This window comes from Tamandua tetradactyla, chromosome 2, assembly GCF_023851605.1.
Source record: "Tamandua tetradactyla isolate mTamTet1 chromosome 2, mTamTet1.pri, whole genome shotgun sequence".
NCBI lineage: Eukaryota > Metazoa > Chordata > Mammalia > Pilosa > Myrmecophagidae > Tamandua > Tamandua tetradactyla.
In genome coordinates, this window is record NC_135328.1 from 209,958,877 (window position 1) to 209,975,529 (window position 16,653).

Below are 16,653 nucleotides of genomic sequence, written 5' to 3' on the forward strand. Positions count from 1 at the left end.
GTTCATTTTATCATCACTTATGTATTAAATCATATGCATGAAATTGGGAAGCCCGGCTTCTAAAAGTCTTTGCCATTATTTAGATCCATGCTGTCCAATATGGTAGCCACTAGCCACATGTGGCTACTGAGGACTTAAGAAGTGGGTAGTGTGAAGTAGGATGTACTGTAAATGAAAACTACACAGATTTCAGAGGCTTAGTTAAAAACAAACAAAAAAGCATATCTCATTTTATTTATATTGATTATATACTGAAATCATAATCTTAGCTATACTGAGAAACAAATACAATTAATTATACCTTTTTCTTTTTTTAATGTGACTAGTTGAAAATTTTTAAACACATGTAGCTTGCATTATGTTTCTACTGATGACAGTGTTAGTGTAGCCCTTTTTTTAAATTCTTTTGGTAATCGGGTGGTATGTAGTAACATATAATAGACACTAGTATTAAATGGTGACATGTTCACATTTCTGAGTCTTTTGTAATTATTTTTCTGCCAAAAGATATTCTTATCACTTTAGGAAATGTGCTGCTTAGGAAAAGTAGATGATTTAATTAAAATCTTACTGCCTCTGTGGCCTGAAAGATATTAACATCTCTATGTCGATTCACAATTAAAAAAAACAAACAAAACAAAAAACTTGGGGGATTAATCTCACTGAGCTCAGGCCTGACTTGTAAAATGATGATCCTTTCTCCTCAGTGCTCTTAAGGAGATTTCTTAATGTCAGGCACAACTTGGCATTCAGAAAATGTCATTCTTCCACAGCCTGCCAACTAACAAATCAGGAATGTTAACACGCCTCATAAGAAGATTTCCTCAATTTGTAAAGGAGTTCATTGTGAGTTTTCTCACACAATGATCTGTCACACTGTATTCAAAATAGGATTAAATTTACACATAAACACAGTATGCTATAACAAACGAAATACCTCTGTAGTAGAGGCTAATTCTTTCACTTTAGTTCACTCTCAAAAATTTTTGTATCTCAAGCAGGTGTGGCTTGATCATTCTACACAGTATTGCCATTAATGGCTCACTAAACCACACCAAAATTAGAATGTAAGCCTGTTCATAGGGCTTTTGTCTTTTTGCCATGGGTTTTGTCTTTTGGCTACCATTTCTCTAGCTCTTATTAACAGTGTGCTTGACTCATAGCAAATATTCAAATATTTGTTGAGAGAATGAACTTTGGAAACAATTTGTCAATGCCTGCTATTGAATGATGTTCTAATACCTTTTAAAATCAAATGAAACATCTAGACTTAACATGTAAAAACAGAACCATCAACTGCTGAGAATAAATATTGTTACATCAATGGTAACAAAAGTATCATACTAATTCAGAATGTTAATAGGGAACACAGTGTGAGAGGAGTTATATGGGAACTCTGCTCTTTCTATATGATTTTTCTATAAACTTACAAATGCTCTAATTTTTAAAAATAGGAAGCATCAATAACACATTATTATATGCATTTATACTGAACTCCCGCCAAAGAGAGTATTTTCATATAGCTATGATATTTGGTTTAATGTAGTTCAAGATGATCCTTCTACAATTTCAAAGGAGAGTCTATGCCTAAATACTGGCCAGCCACCTTGCAAATAAATATTACTGGGCAAAAACTAGGCTAATTTAACTCACTACCATCATAAATACAAACTCCAAGGACATATCAACTTCATATATAAAAGTGAGCACACTACATGCTTTCTAATGTTATAAAGTGAATACAATACCTAGAATATTCACCAGTTGACTGCCCACATCAATAGGAGGTTTGAAGTCCTATTTTTAAAATACAGTATCTAGGTATTTTAAAAATTAAGCAAACTAAAACTATATTCAAAAATATGAAAAGGTCGTAGAAGTTACAGAAGCATGTGTGTAACATTAGTACTGGAGCACTGTTCAGAGGTTAATAATTATTTTGCACATATTTTGCTGGGCCCTAGGACTACAAAAAGAAATAAAGAATTCCTTCCCTCAAGGAACTCAACTGAAGTGGAGACAACACAAACCCAAACTACCATAAGCAGGAGCAAATTCATTTATGTTGTAATGTGACCCTCTAAATTCATCTTGAGAAGTGGTAAAGTGTTAGGCTCAATGCACTACTAGGAAGAGTCCCTGGGTTTATCCACAGGCCAACCTTCGTAGCCTGTGACCTGATTAGCAAAGTCACTAAGCCATCTGATCTTCAGTTCTCTTCATAAGTACAATGGAACAACAGCCATGGCCCTACATCCCTGACAGAGTATTTAAGGATCAAGTGTAATACTATCACTGTGCTAAAGTGATGTTTGTATTCCTGGGCTGAACTGTCCCAGAGCAAAAGTATTTTTCATTTATGCCTCAACTATTCGGTGGGATGACTTCTTTCCACTCTATGTTCTCTACAGTCAGAGTCTCTAATTCTACTGTGATGAATGCATTCCAAAGGCACTGCCATGTGAAACCAAATGGGGCAAAACTGGGTCACAGTGATGCCAAAGTCTCACACCTTCCCCTTTCCTACTTCAGAAATTAAACTCCATTCTACAGAGATTAATAACTAGAGGTAAGACACAAAGAACAAAGATCACTAAAATGAGTAAATTTAAGTATAATGTACTAAAATTAACACCCACACAACATTATCCAATCTTTACATGACACTGCTCTTTTAAAAATATTTAATCTGCAAAAAATTTAAAAATATAATGGATTTTTTGTATTTTAGGTGCAGCAAGGCCTCCAACACACTTTCCACTCACTTGTGGATAAGAATTCTTGCAAGCACCTAATGTATTTAATCTTTAGTATCACCAGTGATTTCAAACTACTACTTGGGATGCCAATATTAATAAAATTTTTCCTCTCCCTGACGACATATATTTTTGTGTGTGTGCATGCATATATACAAATACATACCACATACCTGCAGAGAAACAACTGTTTTCTCACCAAGACTGACTTTCTAACTAGAAGATCATTTTTGTTTTTAATGGGAGCAATTGTAGGTTTACTGAAAAATCATATAGAAAGTATTCCTCCCCACCTAGTTTTCCCTATTAACATTTTGCATTACTATGCTACCTTTGTTAGAGTTGATGAAGCATTATTTTTATTAAAAGAATTGATTTTTGATATTCTGAAATCTGGATAGTGATCCACTGGTGACAAACCATCAAAACTTTACAAGTTTGAGCTTTTGAGAATTTGGCTGCAGGGGGCATCTTCCATTTAAGAAGTTCCAAGTATTCAATGACTCCTACACAATACTCCACAAGGAAATATCTCAAAGAGATATATATACTTTCTATGATTTAAACAAAACTGAACTGGCAAGGAGAGGAGACAGTAGAAAAGGAAGGCATTCAACAGATTTCTGGTAGCAGGATCAAAATGTGACTCATCCTTATCAAAGAATCCTTTTCATACTTGAACGTAGTGTCTAAAGGTATTTCTCACACAAAGCCTTCTGTTTAACATACATGTACAGGAGTGGAGATCCAGTGGTAGCATTCCAGGAGACTTAACCACAAGGGTATGTTTGGACAAACAATTTTATCATATAGACAATAGTTTCCATTTCCAAATGTGATCAGCTACTAAAGAATTTGGTGACATTAAATAATGATGTTTTAACATACTCACTCTAAAAAGTAATCAATCATCAGTTTGGGGACTGTTAAAGAAAACAGCCTGATTCTTACTGTGTGACCTTAAATGATTCTGAACTGTCATATATTTCCTACAAGTAGTAGAAAAAAAATCAAATATTATATTATTATATGACTGAAAAAATTAACAAGGGGAAATAAGATTTACTTTCCACGCTGCTAAAGCTACCAATTTATACACGTAAACTGATTCATAAATTACTTAAGAGATTCGAATTTAAGATAAAGTTCTTTATCGTCTTTAGAAAGTTTTTTTTTTAAGTTAAATGTATGCACACATGCATGGTGATAACCTAGAAGCTGTCATTACTAACTATATAGGTTATTTAAAAGGGTATAATGTACTTTGACATATGTTAACACATTTGGTTTTAAATGGTCAGGAAGCAGAATAATTGAACTATATTATAGAGTTATAATCTGGCAAAATAGTAACTCTTTCAAATTTTAGGGGCATTCACAGTGATAAATCTGGATAGGTCATTTTAACCCCCTGTGTTTCTGTGTGGAGAGGAAAAAGGAAAGAGCTTCTGAGGGACGAGGATAGGGATAAGGACCAAAAAACAAAATTTAATCCCATCTAAATTTTATGGATTAGAAATTAAAAAATTCAAGCCACAAGGGAAGGTTTAGAATACATTACCTTCTTTCTGCTAACATTTCATAGAAGTCTCTGATATCTTGACCAGATTTCTCCATGCAGTGATAAAATGCCAGCTGACTTTCCCGATTTGCAAAATCCACCTTGAAAAAATAAACAGGTGTCTGATGCAAGCTTCAGATTTTAATTATGGAAAAGATTATCAAATTTGCAAGTTCTTCCCAATATAGCTCTTCTAGAAAAATTTCAAGAAAGAACAATCTATCACAATTTAGTAAGAGTCCTAACTGAAACTATCTTCTGTTAACCTAAAATCTTTCTCAAATTCTACACAAATCTTGATAAAGAATTGCAATTCAGAGGTCTAGAACCTGATCCTGAAGGAGTGGAAACAGTAAAATAGAAAATAAACAATATTTATCAATCAGTATTCTAGGCTGTCAATTAAATAATAAGATCAACTAAATCCATCAATCCCTGTCATGCATAACATTTCTGGAACCACAGAACATAAAAATAAAGTATGGAAGAAATTTAAAAGTTCACTCGCATCTGGGCCTCAAAATCACAAGAAAAATTTTAGAAAAAGCTTTAAAGCCAACAGAGCCTAGAGAGTCTCCCAGCCAGAGATCTTTGAAGATGCAGAAGGAGAACACCCCCAGGGAATCCTTATGAAATGAGAATCCTGGAGAGAAAGCTAGTAGACATCACCATGTGCCTTTCCAGCTGACAGAGGTGTTCTGGACACATCAGCCTTTTTTGACTGACCTCTTATTGGTGGCTTAATTTGGATATTTTCACGGATATTTGGATATTTAGAACTGTAAACTTGTAAATTAATAAATTCATTTTTTAAAAGCAGTTCTATTTCTGGTATACTGCATTCCAGCAAATTACAAACTAAAACAGATTTTGGTACTAGAGAAGTAGGGTGCTGTAGTTTGCAAATACCAAACAGGTTCTAATGGTTTTTAAATGGAAAAGGAGAAGATTCTGAAAGAGCTGAAAGGAGCTTGATAGAGAAGGCCTAGAATTTTTTGAAGAGACTGTTGGTAGAAATTTGGGCTCAAATGATACCTCTGATGAGGCCTTGGACAAAGATGAGGAAGGTATCACTGCAAACCAGAAGGAAGGTGACCCTTGTTTTAAAGTGGCACAGAATCTTGCAAAACTATGTACTACTGTTGGATGGAAGCTAGAATTTAAAGGCAATAACCCGGGTTACTTAGCTAAGGAAATTTCCAAACTAAATGTGGAAAATGCAGCCCGGCTTCTCCTTTCAGCTTATAGTAAAATGTGACAGAAAAGAGATAAGCTGAGAACTAAACTCTTGGGTACAAAAAAAAACAAAACAGAAATTGATAGTCTGGAAAATTCTGAGCTTCCAGAAAGGGAGTCCCCAGAGAATAATGCCCCACATAAGTATTTAACCAAACAAGGAAGCATTCAGCCATTACAGGACAAGTGAGAGTTGGGGATGGAGATAACCAGAAAGAATCTGTGGAACATCCTTTGTTCTGATGGGCATGATCCCAGCATACTATATAGAAAACCGACAAGAGTGTCATGGACTGTATAAGTGGAAACACTGTCAATTAGTACTAAAAGGGACAGAAAAGAGGCAAACTGAAGGAAAAATAACTTTAAAGACAGAACTATGGAACCTAAGGTCTGAAGGCAAGAAATCTTGGGCTAGGAGAGTGGACCCATTCATGTATTTGGAGAGGGTGAGTTTGCCCTGAAGGCAGAGGGAGGGCCTTCTGCCTCGATGCTCAGGATGAGTTGTGCCCCCTCAGGCCTTGGAGAGGGTGGAGCACATTCTTTGGGGACTGGGAAGAGCTCTGTGCCACATTGTTCTGAGGGGGCTGAGCGTGGGCCCTGGAGATGACAGAGAGCCCGGTGCTGCCCTGATACTTAGAGAAGACGGAGCCCAGAAAAAGGTGGTCTCCCCAGTGTCCCCCAAGTCTGCATTTGCAGAGAGCAGGGCTGATGCATTGGCCCTTGAAAAGGGTGGGACTGCTACTTTCTAAAGCCCTGATAATAAGTGACTTTCAAACTTTGAAACCTAATGGAGTTTGCCCCAAAGGTTTTTGAAACTGTTTGGGTCTGGTGACCCTGTGTTCCTTCCAGTTTCTCCCTATGGAAATAGGAGTATGTGTCCTATGACTGTCCTTCCTTTGTATCTTGGCAGCAGATAACGTATTCTGAGTTTTACAGGTCTGGAGCCAGGGAGAGTTTTCCCTCAGGACAGACACAACTATAGCTGACTTTGATGAGATTTTTTACTATTTCTGACAGTGTATTGCATTTGTATTGTAACTGAAATGATTTAAGGTATTGTGATATTGTGATGGAATTAATGTATTTTGAATTTGGGAAGAATATGTCTTTTGGGACTCCAAGGGTGGAATGTGCCGGTTTGAAGCTGTTATGTACCCTAGAAAAGCCATGTCCTTTAATCCTTATTAATATTGCTGGGTGAGTTTCCTTTTGATTGTTTCCATGGAGATGTGACCCACCCAACTGTGTGTGGTAACTTTTGATTAGATGGTTTCCTCAGAGATGTGCGTCTACCCATTCAAGGTGGGGTTGCTTACTGGAGCCCTTTAAGAGGGAAACATTTTAGAAAAAGCTTTAGAGTCAACAGAGCCGATAGAGCCCATACAGCCAGAGATCTGTGGAGATGGAGAACACCCCCAAGGAATCCTTATGAAATGAGAAGCCATGAGAGAAAGCTAGCAGTTGCCACAGCTGACAGAGGTGTTCTGGATCCATCAGCCTTTCAGTGAAAGTAACCTCTTGTTAGTGCCTTAATTTAGACATTTCATGATCTTAGAACTGCAAACCTGCAACTTAATAAATTCCCTTTTTAAAAGCCAAAAAAAAAAAAAAAAACAAGAGATGATATCCATCATCCATCAATACCCTATCATTTTATTTCAGAAAGACTTTTATTTTATTTCAATCTAATCACTGCAGATATCATACAACCCACTTCAAACTACTGTGAAAACTAGATTTTTAACAAATATACTCAACAAAAGATCATGCTTTCAGTGGTTACCTACTTTTTTGTTGTGGAGGAAAGAAGAAGAAAAGACCATTCAGGAAGCTGGAATAATTGAAATTTCTAGCTCTTGGGTGTGCAAATACCCATGGATTACTGTGGGCTAACCAGTACTGAGAATGTTCACATGAGCATCAGGTACCCAGAAGTACAGAGAAGCACACTTCTTTGAATGAGGACTTTTAGGGAATGTCCTGCAGCTAAGGGACTAAAAGACCTGTGACCTCAATTTGCTGAGTATAAAAATTATAATATTCCCCTTAAAATAACACATGACCTGTAAACTACTTCCCTGGTTGGCAACTTGCAAAATGTCAGTTATTAAGGGGATGATATTTAAATACAATTTTTGTCCTGCTTCTACTTAGTCATAATGCACACCTTAATTTTATTCCCACCGATTTTCCTCCCCTTGGTCTCTTTTACAGCTGCTTGTGCATATTCAATTTCATTGTACAGAACCAGGGCCATGCCTTTTAAGCGGTCAAACACAACCTATAAAAAATAAACAAAAAGAGATAAATGAGAGCTTCATCCACTGGACTCACTGTCAGTCCCAACAAACCCTAAATCACAAGGAGACTGCAAAAAAAAAAGAGAGAGAGAGAGATAAATATAAAATTCTAGAAAACTTCTCAGGTTCATCTTAACAATACACAGTGTAGCGAAAACACAAAACAATGTGCAGGGACTGTTTAGGATAGTGGGTATTGTGGCTTGAGGTATATTATACGTCCTTATTTTGTTTTTCTGCATTTTAGTTTATTTTCCTTGTTGACTGAATACTGTACTGTATTTAATTTCTATTGGCTGAAAAAAATATATATATCAATACTTTTGAAAAAGAGAAAAAAATTAGGAATATTGAATCAACAAAGAATTTCAGTAAATTTTGGTTATATAAGTAGCACTGTTTGTCTTAAAGCTGCTGGATCCTTATTTATTCTGGCCATCTTTAAAGATATGTATTTCTCCACACAACAAAAGGTACATTTAAATAAATGTCAAAGTTATATAATATACCCACCAAAGTAAATCTGCTTTTAAGAAGTTAAAATTTTACCTTTATTCAGTGGAAGAAGGCCTAGACACCGTTTTCCTATTACTACAGTGGGTATGTAACATAACAAACAACGGATGACTTTTCTGTTGCGTGAATTTCCTTTTAAAGCCATCATCTTTCATTTTAAAAACAAACAAAACCTCAAGTCTAATAGCTTATTACTAAGAATGTGACTAATTATATAATTACTGTCTAATTCTAATAGAAAATAAAGTGATAAAAATCCCTATTAAACGTTAACTATACCATGCAGATTAGTTTAAAAATTAATCATCCTGGCTAGCTCAAAAAAGTTTTTCAAAATACTCATAAGGTAATAGGTGCAAATGCCACTATAGACCAAATTTTGGCAAAGAAAATTTTACTCCACGAGCTATTTATTAAAGAAAAGAAAAAGGCAGCACTAGAAATTGGGATGTGAAGATAGAATACTAAAAAAGAGGGAATTAGAAGGACCCTGAAACCACACACCAAACCCTTCCACTTACCTTTACCACAGGCCCATATCGGCAGAAATGTCGCGTTAAATACTGATCTGACACATTTGAAGAAAGCCCATCTAACCATACACAGTTTGTAGGCATGCTCTTTCCAAAACCCAGCTGAATATAAAAGACAAAATTTCTATTAGTAAAGTTCACAATTACTATTTAACTATTCTGAGAAAACTAATCCTCAGTAGGAATCTCATCAAACCAACATCTCAGGTAAGAACCACCAGGTTACATTCAGAAAAAAATTTACAAAGAAGTATTTCTACCAAGTTTACCAAGTATTCATTCAGATCACAGTATATACAAAAAAAAAAAGCATACCATGTTTATATGAGCGCGCACACACACACACACAAATTTTAAAAACCAGAGAAAATGATTAACAGGACAATAATTTATCTAAATTTACCTTGAGGCGATTATTTCCAAGGTATTCCCCATCCATCTTCTTAATAGCCTTACAAACGCTGGCAATATCACAATATTGTAAGAATGCATACTGAGGAACTCCATTTACCTTTTTAATATCAATATCCTGAAAAAAACAAATTAATATCACTTAGTGATGTGCCAACAAGAAAATGTCCTAATAAACCAAGTCCATAATGAGTTTATTTCTCAAAAAAAGTCATATTCTAACAATTATTATCTTTGTTAAAATTATAAGTCTCAAAGCAGCTGTAAATCAATAGTCTAAAAAACTGTACAGCACAGCATTTGTAGTCACAAACCATGAAATACTTTCCATGTGAAGCTCTCTGCAGAAGAGCAATGGCATTATATTTCAAAATTTAAAATCCACAATATCTGTGTTAAGAGAAATTTATGATAAAAAAGATAAGGTGGCCCATATAATGAAAATCTAAGAAATAATTTCTTTCTGCAATATCTAAAACCCTTATTAGGGGTCATACCCTACCCTATAAAATAACACAACATGTACTCTTAGGAATGCACAAAACCTGTAGGCATGCCCACATCTCCTTTCCTGCTTGCTGAAAGAAGGTGGTGAGAAAACCTGACTTACATGTGAAAGTAGTCCAGAGAAACCAGACACTTGGATGGTGAAACCTGTACTTAATAATGGCCTAGGCCATACATTGTAGAATAAGTATCATGATTACCTAAGCCTCCTTAAAGGCCACAAACCAATAATCAAAATTTGAAACAGAGAAAAGAGTAGTAATACCTTTAAAGAGCTCTTTGATGGGTATGGAAAAAAGCAGTAAGTTTATATTCAAAATTGTTCAAAATAATGATGAATAGAAGTTTATTCTCATCACTATGTAGAATGAAAAAACAAAACAAAACAAAACAAAACCCACAGAATTACTCCATTTAAGAGAAATGGTCTCCAAAGAATATTGGTGGGTAGACTCATTAGGTTCTTCTGGCAATAGCATAATTTGTTATCAACAGGTTTTGTTATCAACAGGCTGCAGATCATTTTGCCAAAGCTTGTTTATCATTAAACAGTGATGAGATTATAGTTTCCAAACAGAATACTGACATGCCAACCTTACTGAAAACTACAATGCTTTTAAAGCACAATAATTATTCTATTTTCAGCATGGTGGTAGGAATGTTTCCTTGTGTTCAAATACAACTTTTTACACAATTCCAAAATTTGAAGCAGCAACTAAATTCAAATAGAAGTAGGTCTAAAAGTTTAATCAATTCATAGATTTATGAATGCCAAACAGTAAATTAAACAAAAGATGACTGTCTAAAGATGGAAGGAGCTGGAGTCTACAGAGATAAGTGAACTCAACACTACCCATTAAGGTAGACAAATAAAGCTGGACTTAAAAGTATATCACACTCTAACAAAACTAAAAGAAACTGAAAAATGTAAATAGTTGAAAAAGAAAGGAACATGAATGTTTTGTTGATTTATTTCTCTAAATATTTCTTTTTTGGAAAAATAACCAATAACTACTATCTCTTGCCCACAGTTTTGAAAAATAAGGTTTAGATCAGCCACAAATACAGATGAGACTACTTCATGAGACTAGATTATATAAATATCAGAATTTTTGCATAGAGCAACAGAGTACAAAATAAGGATGGATGGACACCTAAAAGAACAATAGGTACTCCTATCCAAAATTACTTTGTTAGGTATTAAAAGTGCTCATTTTAACTATTTTTAAGTGTACACTTCAGTAGTATTACATTCATGATGTAATCACCACCATCCATTACCAAGACTTCTTCATGACCCCCAAACAGAAACTCCTTACCTATTAAGCAATAAAACTTCCCATTCCCCACAGCCCCCAGCCTCTGGTAATATCTAATCTACTTTCTGTCTCCATGAATTCACTTATTCTAGACATTTCATTTAATCTAAAACATTTTTCTACTCCCCAAAGTCCAAATATACCAGCGCAATTTCTTCATTGTTGAGGAAAGACAAAAGAACTTGCCTATTTTTTCAAACACTGAACAAATATGTTGTACCTCAAGGGTACAAAGCTGTGACCAACTCCAAAATATAAAGCAGCAACTAAATTCATATTCAAGTAGGTCTAAAAGCTTTTAGATCTATTTTCACTATGAATTTACTCAAATTTTGAGTCACGGGAAACAGAAAAATCTTTCTTTCCCTAAATCTAACTACTTGCATAATACAAGAAGTGACTTTATTTAAACCTTCAAAGTAGAACTGAATTTCTAGCACGTGACATCTACATTCAACTGATTCTTGAAGACATCATTTTGAGTAAAATAAGCTAAGGACCCAAGGGGACAAATACTGTATGATATCACTGATTTTTAAATAATTAGAATAAGCAAATTCATATAGTCAGAATCTAAGATACAGGTTACCAGAGTTCAAGGTTGGGGAAAGGAATGGGGAGTGAATGCTTAAATTGTATAGAGTTTCTATCTGGGTTGATGAAAAAGTTTTGGTAATGGATGGTGATGATGGTAGCACAACACTGTGTACATAATTAATAGCAATGAATTTTATATTTGAATGTGGTTAAAAAGGGAAATTTTAGGTTGTATATATGTTACTAGAATTAAAAATTTTAAACAAAGCAAAAGAAACAACACAAACAGTAAACTCTAATGTGAACCATGGACTATAGTTATCAGTACAATTATAAAAATATTCTTTCATCAGTTGTTTACAAATGTACCACACTAAAGCAAGGTCTCAATAATAGGGTGGTATATGTGAATTCTGTATTTTCTGCATGATTTTTCTACAAACCTACAACTTCTCTAATTAAAAAAATAAATTAAAAAAACCACACAGAACAGATGAGAAAAAAATTCTTTCCAAACATAATCCGTACTATGTTTTATAGTTTTATGACAAAGCTCTAATTGTTTTTATTGTAAAAACATACCACAATTTCTCCAAAGCGCTGGAAGATATTACGAAGGTCATGATAAGTTGTAGTTTTCTCAAGGTTGCCAATAAAGAGAGTTCTTGTTGCTTTGGGATGAAATTCATCTATCCTTTCATCCAAGGGACGAAATTCATTTTCACTTTCTGTTTCTGTAAGTGGGGTGGGGGCAGAGTCAGAGTTTTAATATATATTTATGTATCATGGGAAAACCTACATTTATAAAACTAAATCCCTGAAATGATGGACTTGAATATTCACACAAACTGAAAAATTATGAACCCCTTCAGACACAGAGGTATTAATTCAAAACCAAGAAAGGAATAGAAGGCTGAGGGAATTTGTTGAAAAAGTTAACAGTAAAGTAACTGTGGTAGTTAGATTCAGTTGTCAGCTTGGCCAGGTGAAGGCACCTAGTTCTGTTGCTGTGGACTTGAGCCAATGGTTAAGTGCACCTCATCTGTTTCTCATTACATTTGCAGTCGGCTAGGAGGCAGGCATGCTGCAATGAATGACCTTTGACTTAATTGGCTGGTGCTTAAATGAGAGAGCACAGCACAGCCTAAGCAGCTCAGCATACCTCATCTCAGCACTTGCAGCTCAGCCCAGGCCTCTGGAGATGCAGAAAGAAGTCAACTTGGGGAAAGTTGTTGGAACCCAGAGGCCTGTAGAGAAGGCCAGCAGAGACCATCCTGCGCCTTCCCAGGTAAGAAAGAACCTTGGTGGAAAGTTAGCTGCCTTTCCTCTGAAGAACTAACAAAATAAATCCCCTTTTATTAAAAGCCAATCCATCTCTGGTGTGTTGCATTCCAGCAGCTAACAAACTAGAACAGTAACACTTTGTTTAAAACATCAAAGTGGATTGAATTTCAATCTGCTCAGTTTGATTTGTTTTAAAAATAATCAGTGATACATTGATTTTAAACCCCAGCAAAAATGGTAATAATGTGGGCCTAATCTTAAATTCCAAAATTATGCAGTAAATGGTCAATGCGGAAAACAAAACTACAATCTGAAATACATATAAATCAGCCAAAATAGATACTTTTTAAAGTAACTTTTAACATTGTATAACACATTTATACAATGTTTGTCATGGTAATTGACATTATAACAACCCAACTATCTAAATGTAGAAATTTGTCAAGACACAAGAATAATAAATTTATCAAAATTAAAGCAGCATTAATGGAATATATTCTTTCGGTGATGCATGATCCCCACTGACAAACTAGAAAAGGCTAAATGACTCAAAGTTTCTATATTTCTGATCAAATGTCCTGGCTCAATTTCCAATTCAATCATACTTTCTCTGACACTTCATTTATTATCTTGGTCTAGGGCAGGTACATTCAAGGTTTTGTTGATGACAATTACATTACATTCTTTGTCTTTATTATTATTTTTAAATATGGAAAAGCTAAAAAAATTTTAACTTTACTTAAAGTGTTTAGTGCCAGCCTTTGATGATGACTAATGACATGAAACAATACTGGTATAAAACAACTCAATTTCAAAAGTGTTTTGTGAACCTGGCCAGAATGTATCTCACTTTCTGGTTACAGTAGCTTGGCTTAATTTTACCAGTTTCATCAAACTTTCAGGGAGTCAAGTAGACCCAGAAACTATCCTGGGGTCATATACCTGTCTTCATATTTTTAGCATATCTCATGGGGGTAGATCTCATTTAAACTTGATTAGGTATTTTTTAAAGTACTTAAATGATAAAGGGCAGACATTTAAGGATAATTCAGAGAGAGAAAGAGAAAAAAGAAAGAGGAAAAAGAAAAAGAGAGAGAGGAAGAAAAATAAAAGACAAAAAAAAAAATCCAGACACATCTTGAGATTTATACTTTAAAAGTCAGAATCAGAAATGCATAGCATGATTTGTAATTATTAAAATCTGTAATAGCTTCATTTCTACCAAATAGCTCAGTAAATTTTCAAAACCACAAATTCTATTTAGCAAAAAAAAAAAAAAAAAAAAGTTTTTCCACATATAATCTTACTCTCAGTCTTAATGACTACACACCTTGAAACAAAACATTTTCTTCCCTGAAATTTAATGTTTGGGGGATTCTAATGGTGTGTGTGTGAGTAAGAATGAGTAGTCTCAGAAGTATCCAAGGGTCTGCAAAGTTGGGTTTCTTAGATTTGGATATTAATTCCAGAAAGTCCTTGACCTAAGCTCAACAGTTTTCAATATAATACAACTTAACCCCCCAACAGTGTAATTCCAATCAAATCTTCACACTCAGATTTAACTGCTTTCTGATAGCCTATTAAACTGGTATTTATTGCTGTCTCAACTGAGAAAAGTATCTTTACATTTCCTATGTTTGAACCAAACCTCTCAAAATCTTAACTGGTAGGTTGTTAAAACTCAACTATTTCCTGTGTTAACTAATTAATTAAAATGCTTTTTACTGTAAAAATCTCTAGTTAGCTCCATCCCTTGGATGAGAGGGTCAGGTCACCTACTGAATGTCCCTGGATTAGATCCTCATTATTTCATAATTATGAATGGCTCTGGAAAATTATATAGATTAATAACATATTCAAAATATTCCTTGAGTCAGTCTTGATCTGTTCAAGTGTGTAAAATAAGAATTTTAGTTGCTCTTAGCCCAGTATAACTTAGGATAGTGGTAGGAGGGAATCTGAAGATACAGTCTCAATTCCCTTTGTAAAGATAATATTCCTTTGGATTTCCACTTTTTTTTTCATAAAATTATGCACATTTTACATTCTCTAACAACTCCAAGCCTGAGTTTAAATATAACATTTGTACATTCTCATCAAGAAAATTCTATTTTTGCCTCTTGTCAAATAAAATGAATAAACCATGTCCAGAGTGTTGCCTCAATAAATCTCAGAAGGATATGATCAGTGAATAAAAAAGTATTTGCAAATCCCCTTAGGGAAATGGTAAGAGAGGGGGAAAATTCAACTTCCCCAAGTGGAGAATTCTTGATATTCTCACAAGCAGTGGAGACAACCAAAGAAATAGGCTGAGCCCCCAATCTTGGGGTTTGTTCCTATGAAACAACCCTGCAAAGAATAGACTAAGCCTACTTAAAATTAGGCCTAAGAGTTCACCCCCAAGAGAACCTCTTTTGTTGCTCAGATGTGGCCTCTCTCTCTCAGCCAACAAAACAAGCAATCTCACTGCCCTCCCCTTCTCTATGTGGGACATGACTCCCAGGTGTGTGGACCTTCCTGGCAACGTGGGACAGAAACCCTGGAATGAGCTGGGACTCAGCATCGGGGAACTGAGAAAATCTTCTTGACCGAAAGCGGAGAGGAGAGAGATGAGACAAAATAAAGTGTCATTGGCGGAGAGATTCCAAACACAATTGAGAGGTTATTCTTATGCATTAAATAGATATCACCGTTTTAGTTAAGGCACAACAGAGAGACTGGAGGGAACTGCTTGAAAATGTAGAGCTGTGTTCCAGTAGCCATGTTTCTTGAAGATGATTATATAATGATATTAGCCTTCACAATGTGACTGTGTGATTGTGAGAACCATGTGTGTGATGCTTCTTTTATCTATCTTATGGACAGATGTGCAAAACATGGATTAAAAATAAATAAATAATCAGGGGAAGAAGTGTTAAAATAAATTTAGTAGATTGAGTTGCTAGTGATCAGTGAGGGGGAGGGGTAAGGGGTACGGTATGTATGAATTTTTTTCTGTTGTCTTTTTCGTTTTCTGAATTGATGCAAATGTTCTAAGAAATGATCATGATGAATATACAACTATGTGATGAAAAAAGCAAAAAAAAAAAAAGAAAGTTCATATTGCATGAATTTTTTTAAATGTTAAAAAAAAAAGATAACTTTCCAGAAACCTACAACCTCCAGATGGGTTTCTAGGCCAAATATGTCCTGAAATCCAGAGGAGCCAGCCTCCCAAAGAGCATCAACTAGTTCCATCCCCTTATCCCATATTATCAACACCCATTTTCAACATGAAAAAGTTAGAATGGGCATAGTCCAAATACTTTTAAAGATTAGAAGAAAGATCAAAGGAGAAGGAACAGTTATAACAGAGAAGATAGGATTTAACAAATTAGTATGACTGCTGAATCATTATGTTGATATTTCTTTCAGTTTCCAGTATCTTGGAGAAGCTAAAAGGAAACATCTAAAATTATGGAACAGTAACCCATACCGAACTCTCAAATATGTTCTATAACTACTTGTTACAATGTACTTGTGAATTTATTGCTTTTTCTGTATATGTTATATTCACAATAAAAAAAGTTAAAAAAAAAAAAAAAGAGCCAGAGGTGTAAGAAAAATACCAGGAATGGCATCTATTTTTCCATAATATTGAGAAAGGGCTAAAATCTTTCATATAACAATTCCACATAGTGCTTAGATAGA

At 34.8% G+C, this 16,653-nt stretch overlaps 1 protein-coding gene across 3 annotated transcripts in view; it reads right to left on the reverse strand.

Annotated features, from left to right (window-relative positions):
• The window catches only part of SPEN (spen family transcriptional repressor), a 107,756-nt gene that overhangs the window by 13,654 nt on the left and 77,449 nt on the right, over positions 1-16,653 (reverse strand). For all 3 annotated transcript variants that reach the window (XM_077151170.1, XM_077151169.1, XM_077151172.1), the window contains exons 6-10: positions 12,262-12,413; positions 9,309-9,434; positions 8,894-9,007; positions 7,724-7,837; positions 4,318-4,418 (exon numbers count right to left, since the gene is read on the reverse strand). In XM_077151170.1, coding sequence (XP_077007285.1) covers positions 4,318-4,418; positions 7,724-7,837; positions 8,894-9,007; positions 9,309-9,434; positions 12,262-12,413 — 607 coding nt within the window. The remainder of the gene's footprint in view (positions 1-4,317; positions 4,419-7,723; positions 7,838-8,893; positions 9,008-9,308; positions 9,435-12,261; positions 12,414-16,653) is intronic.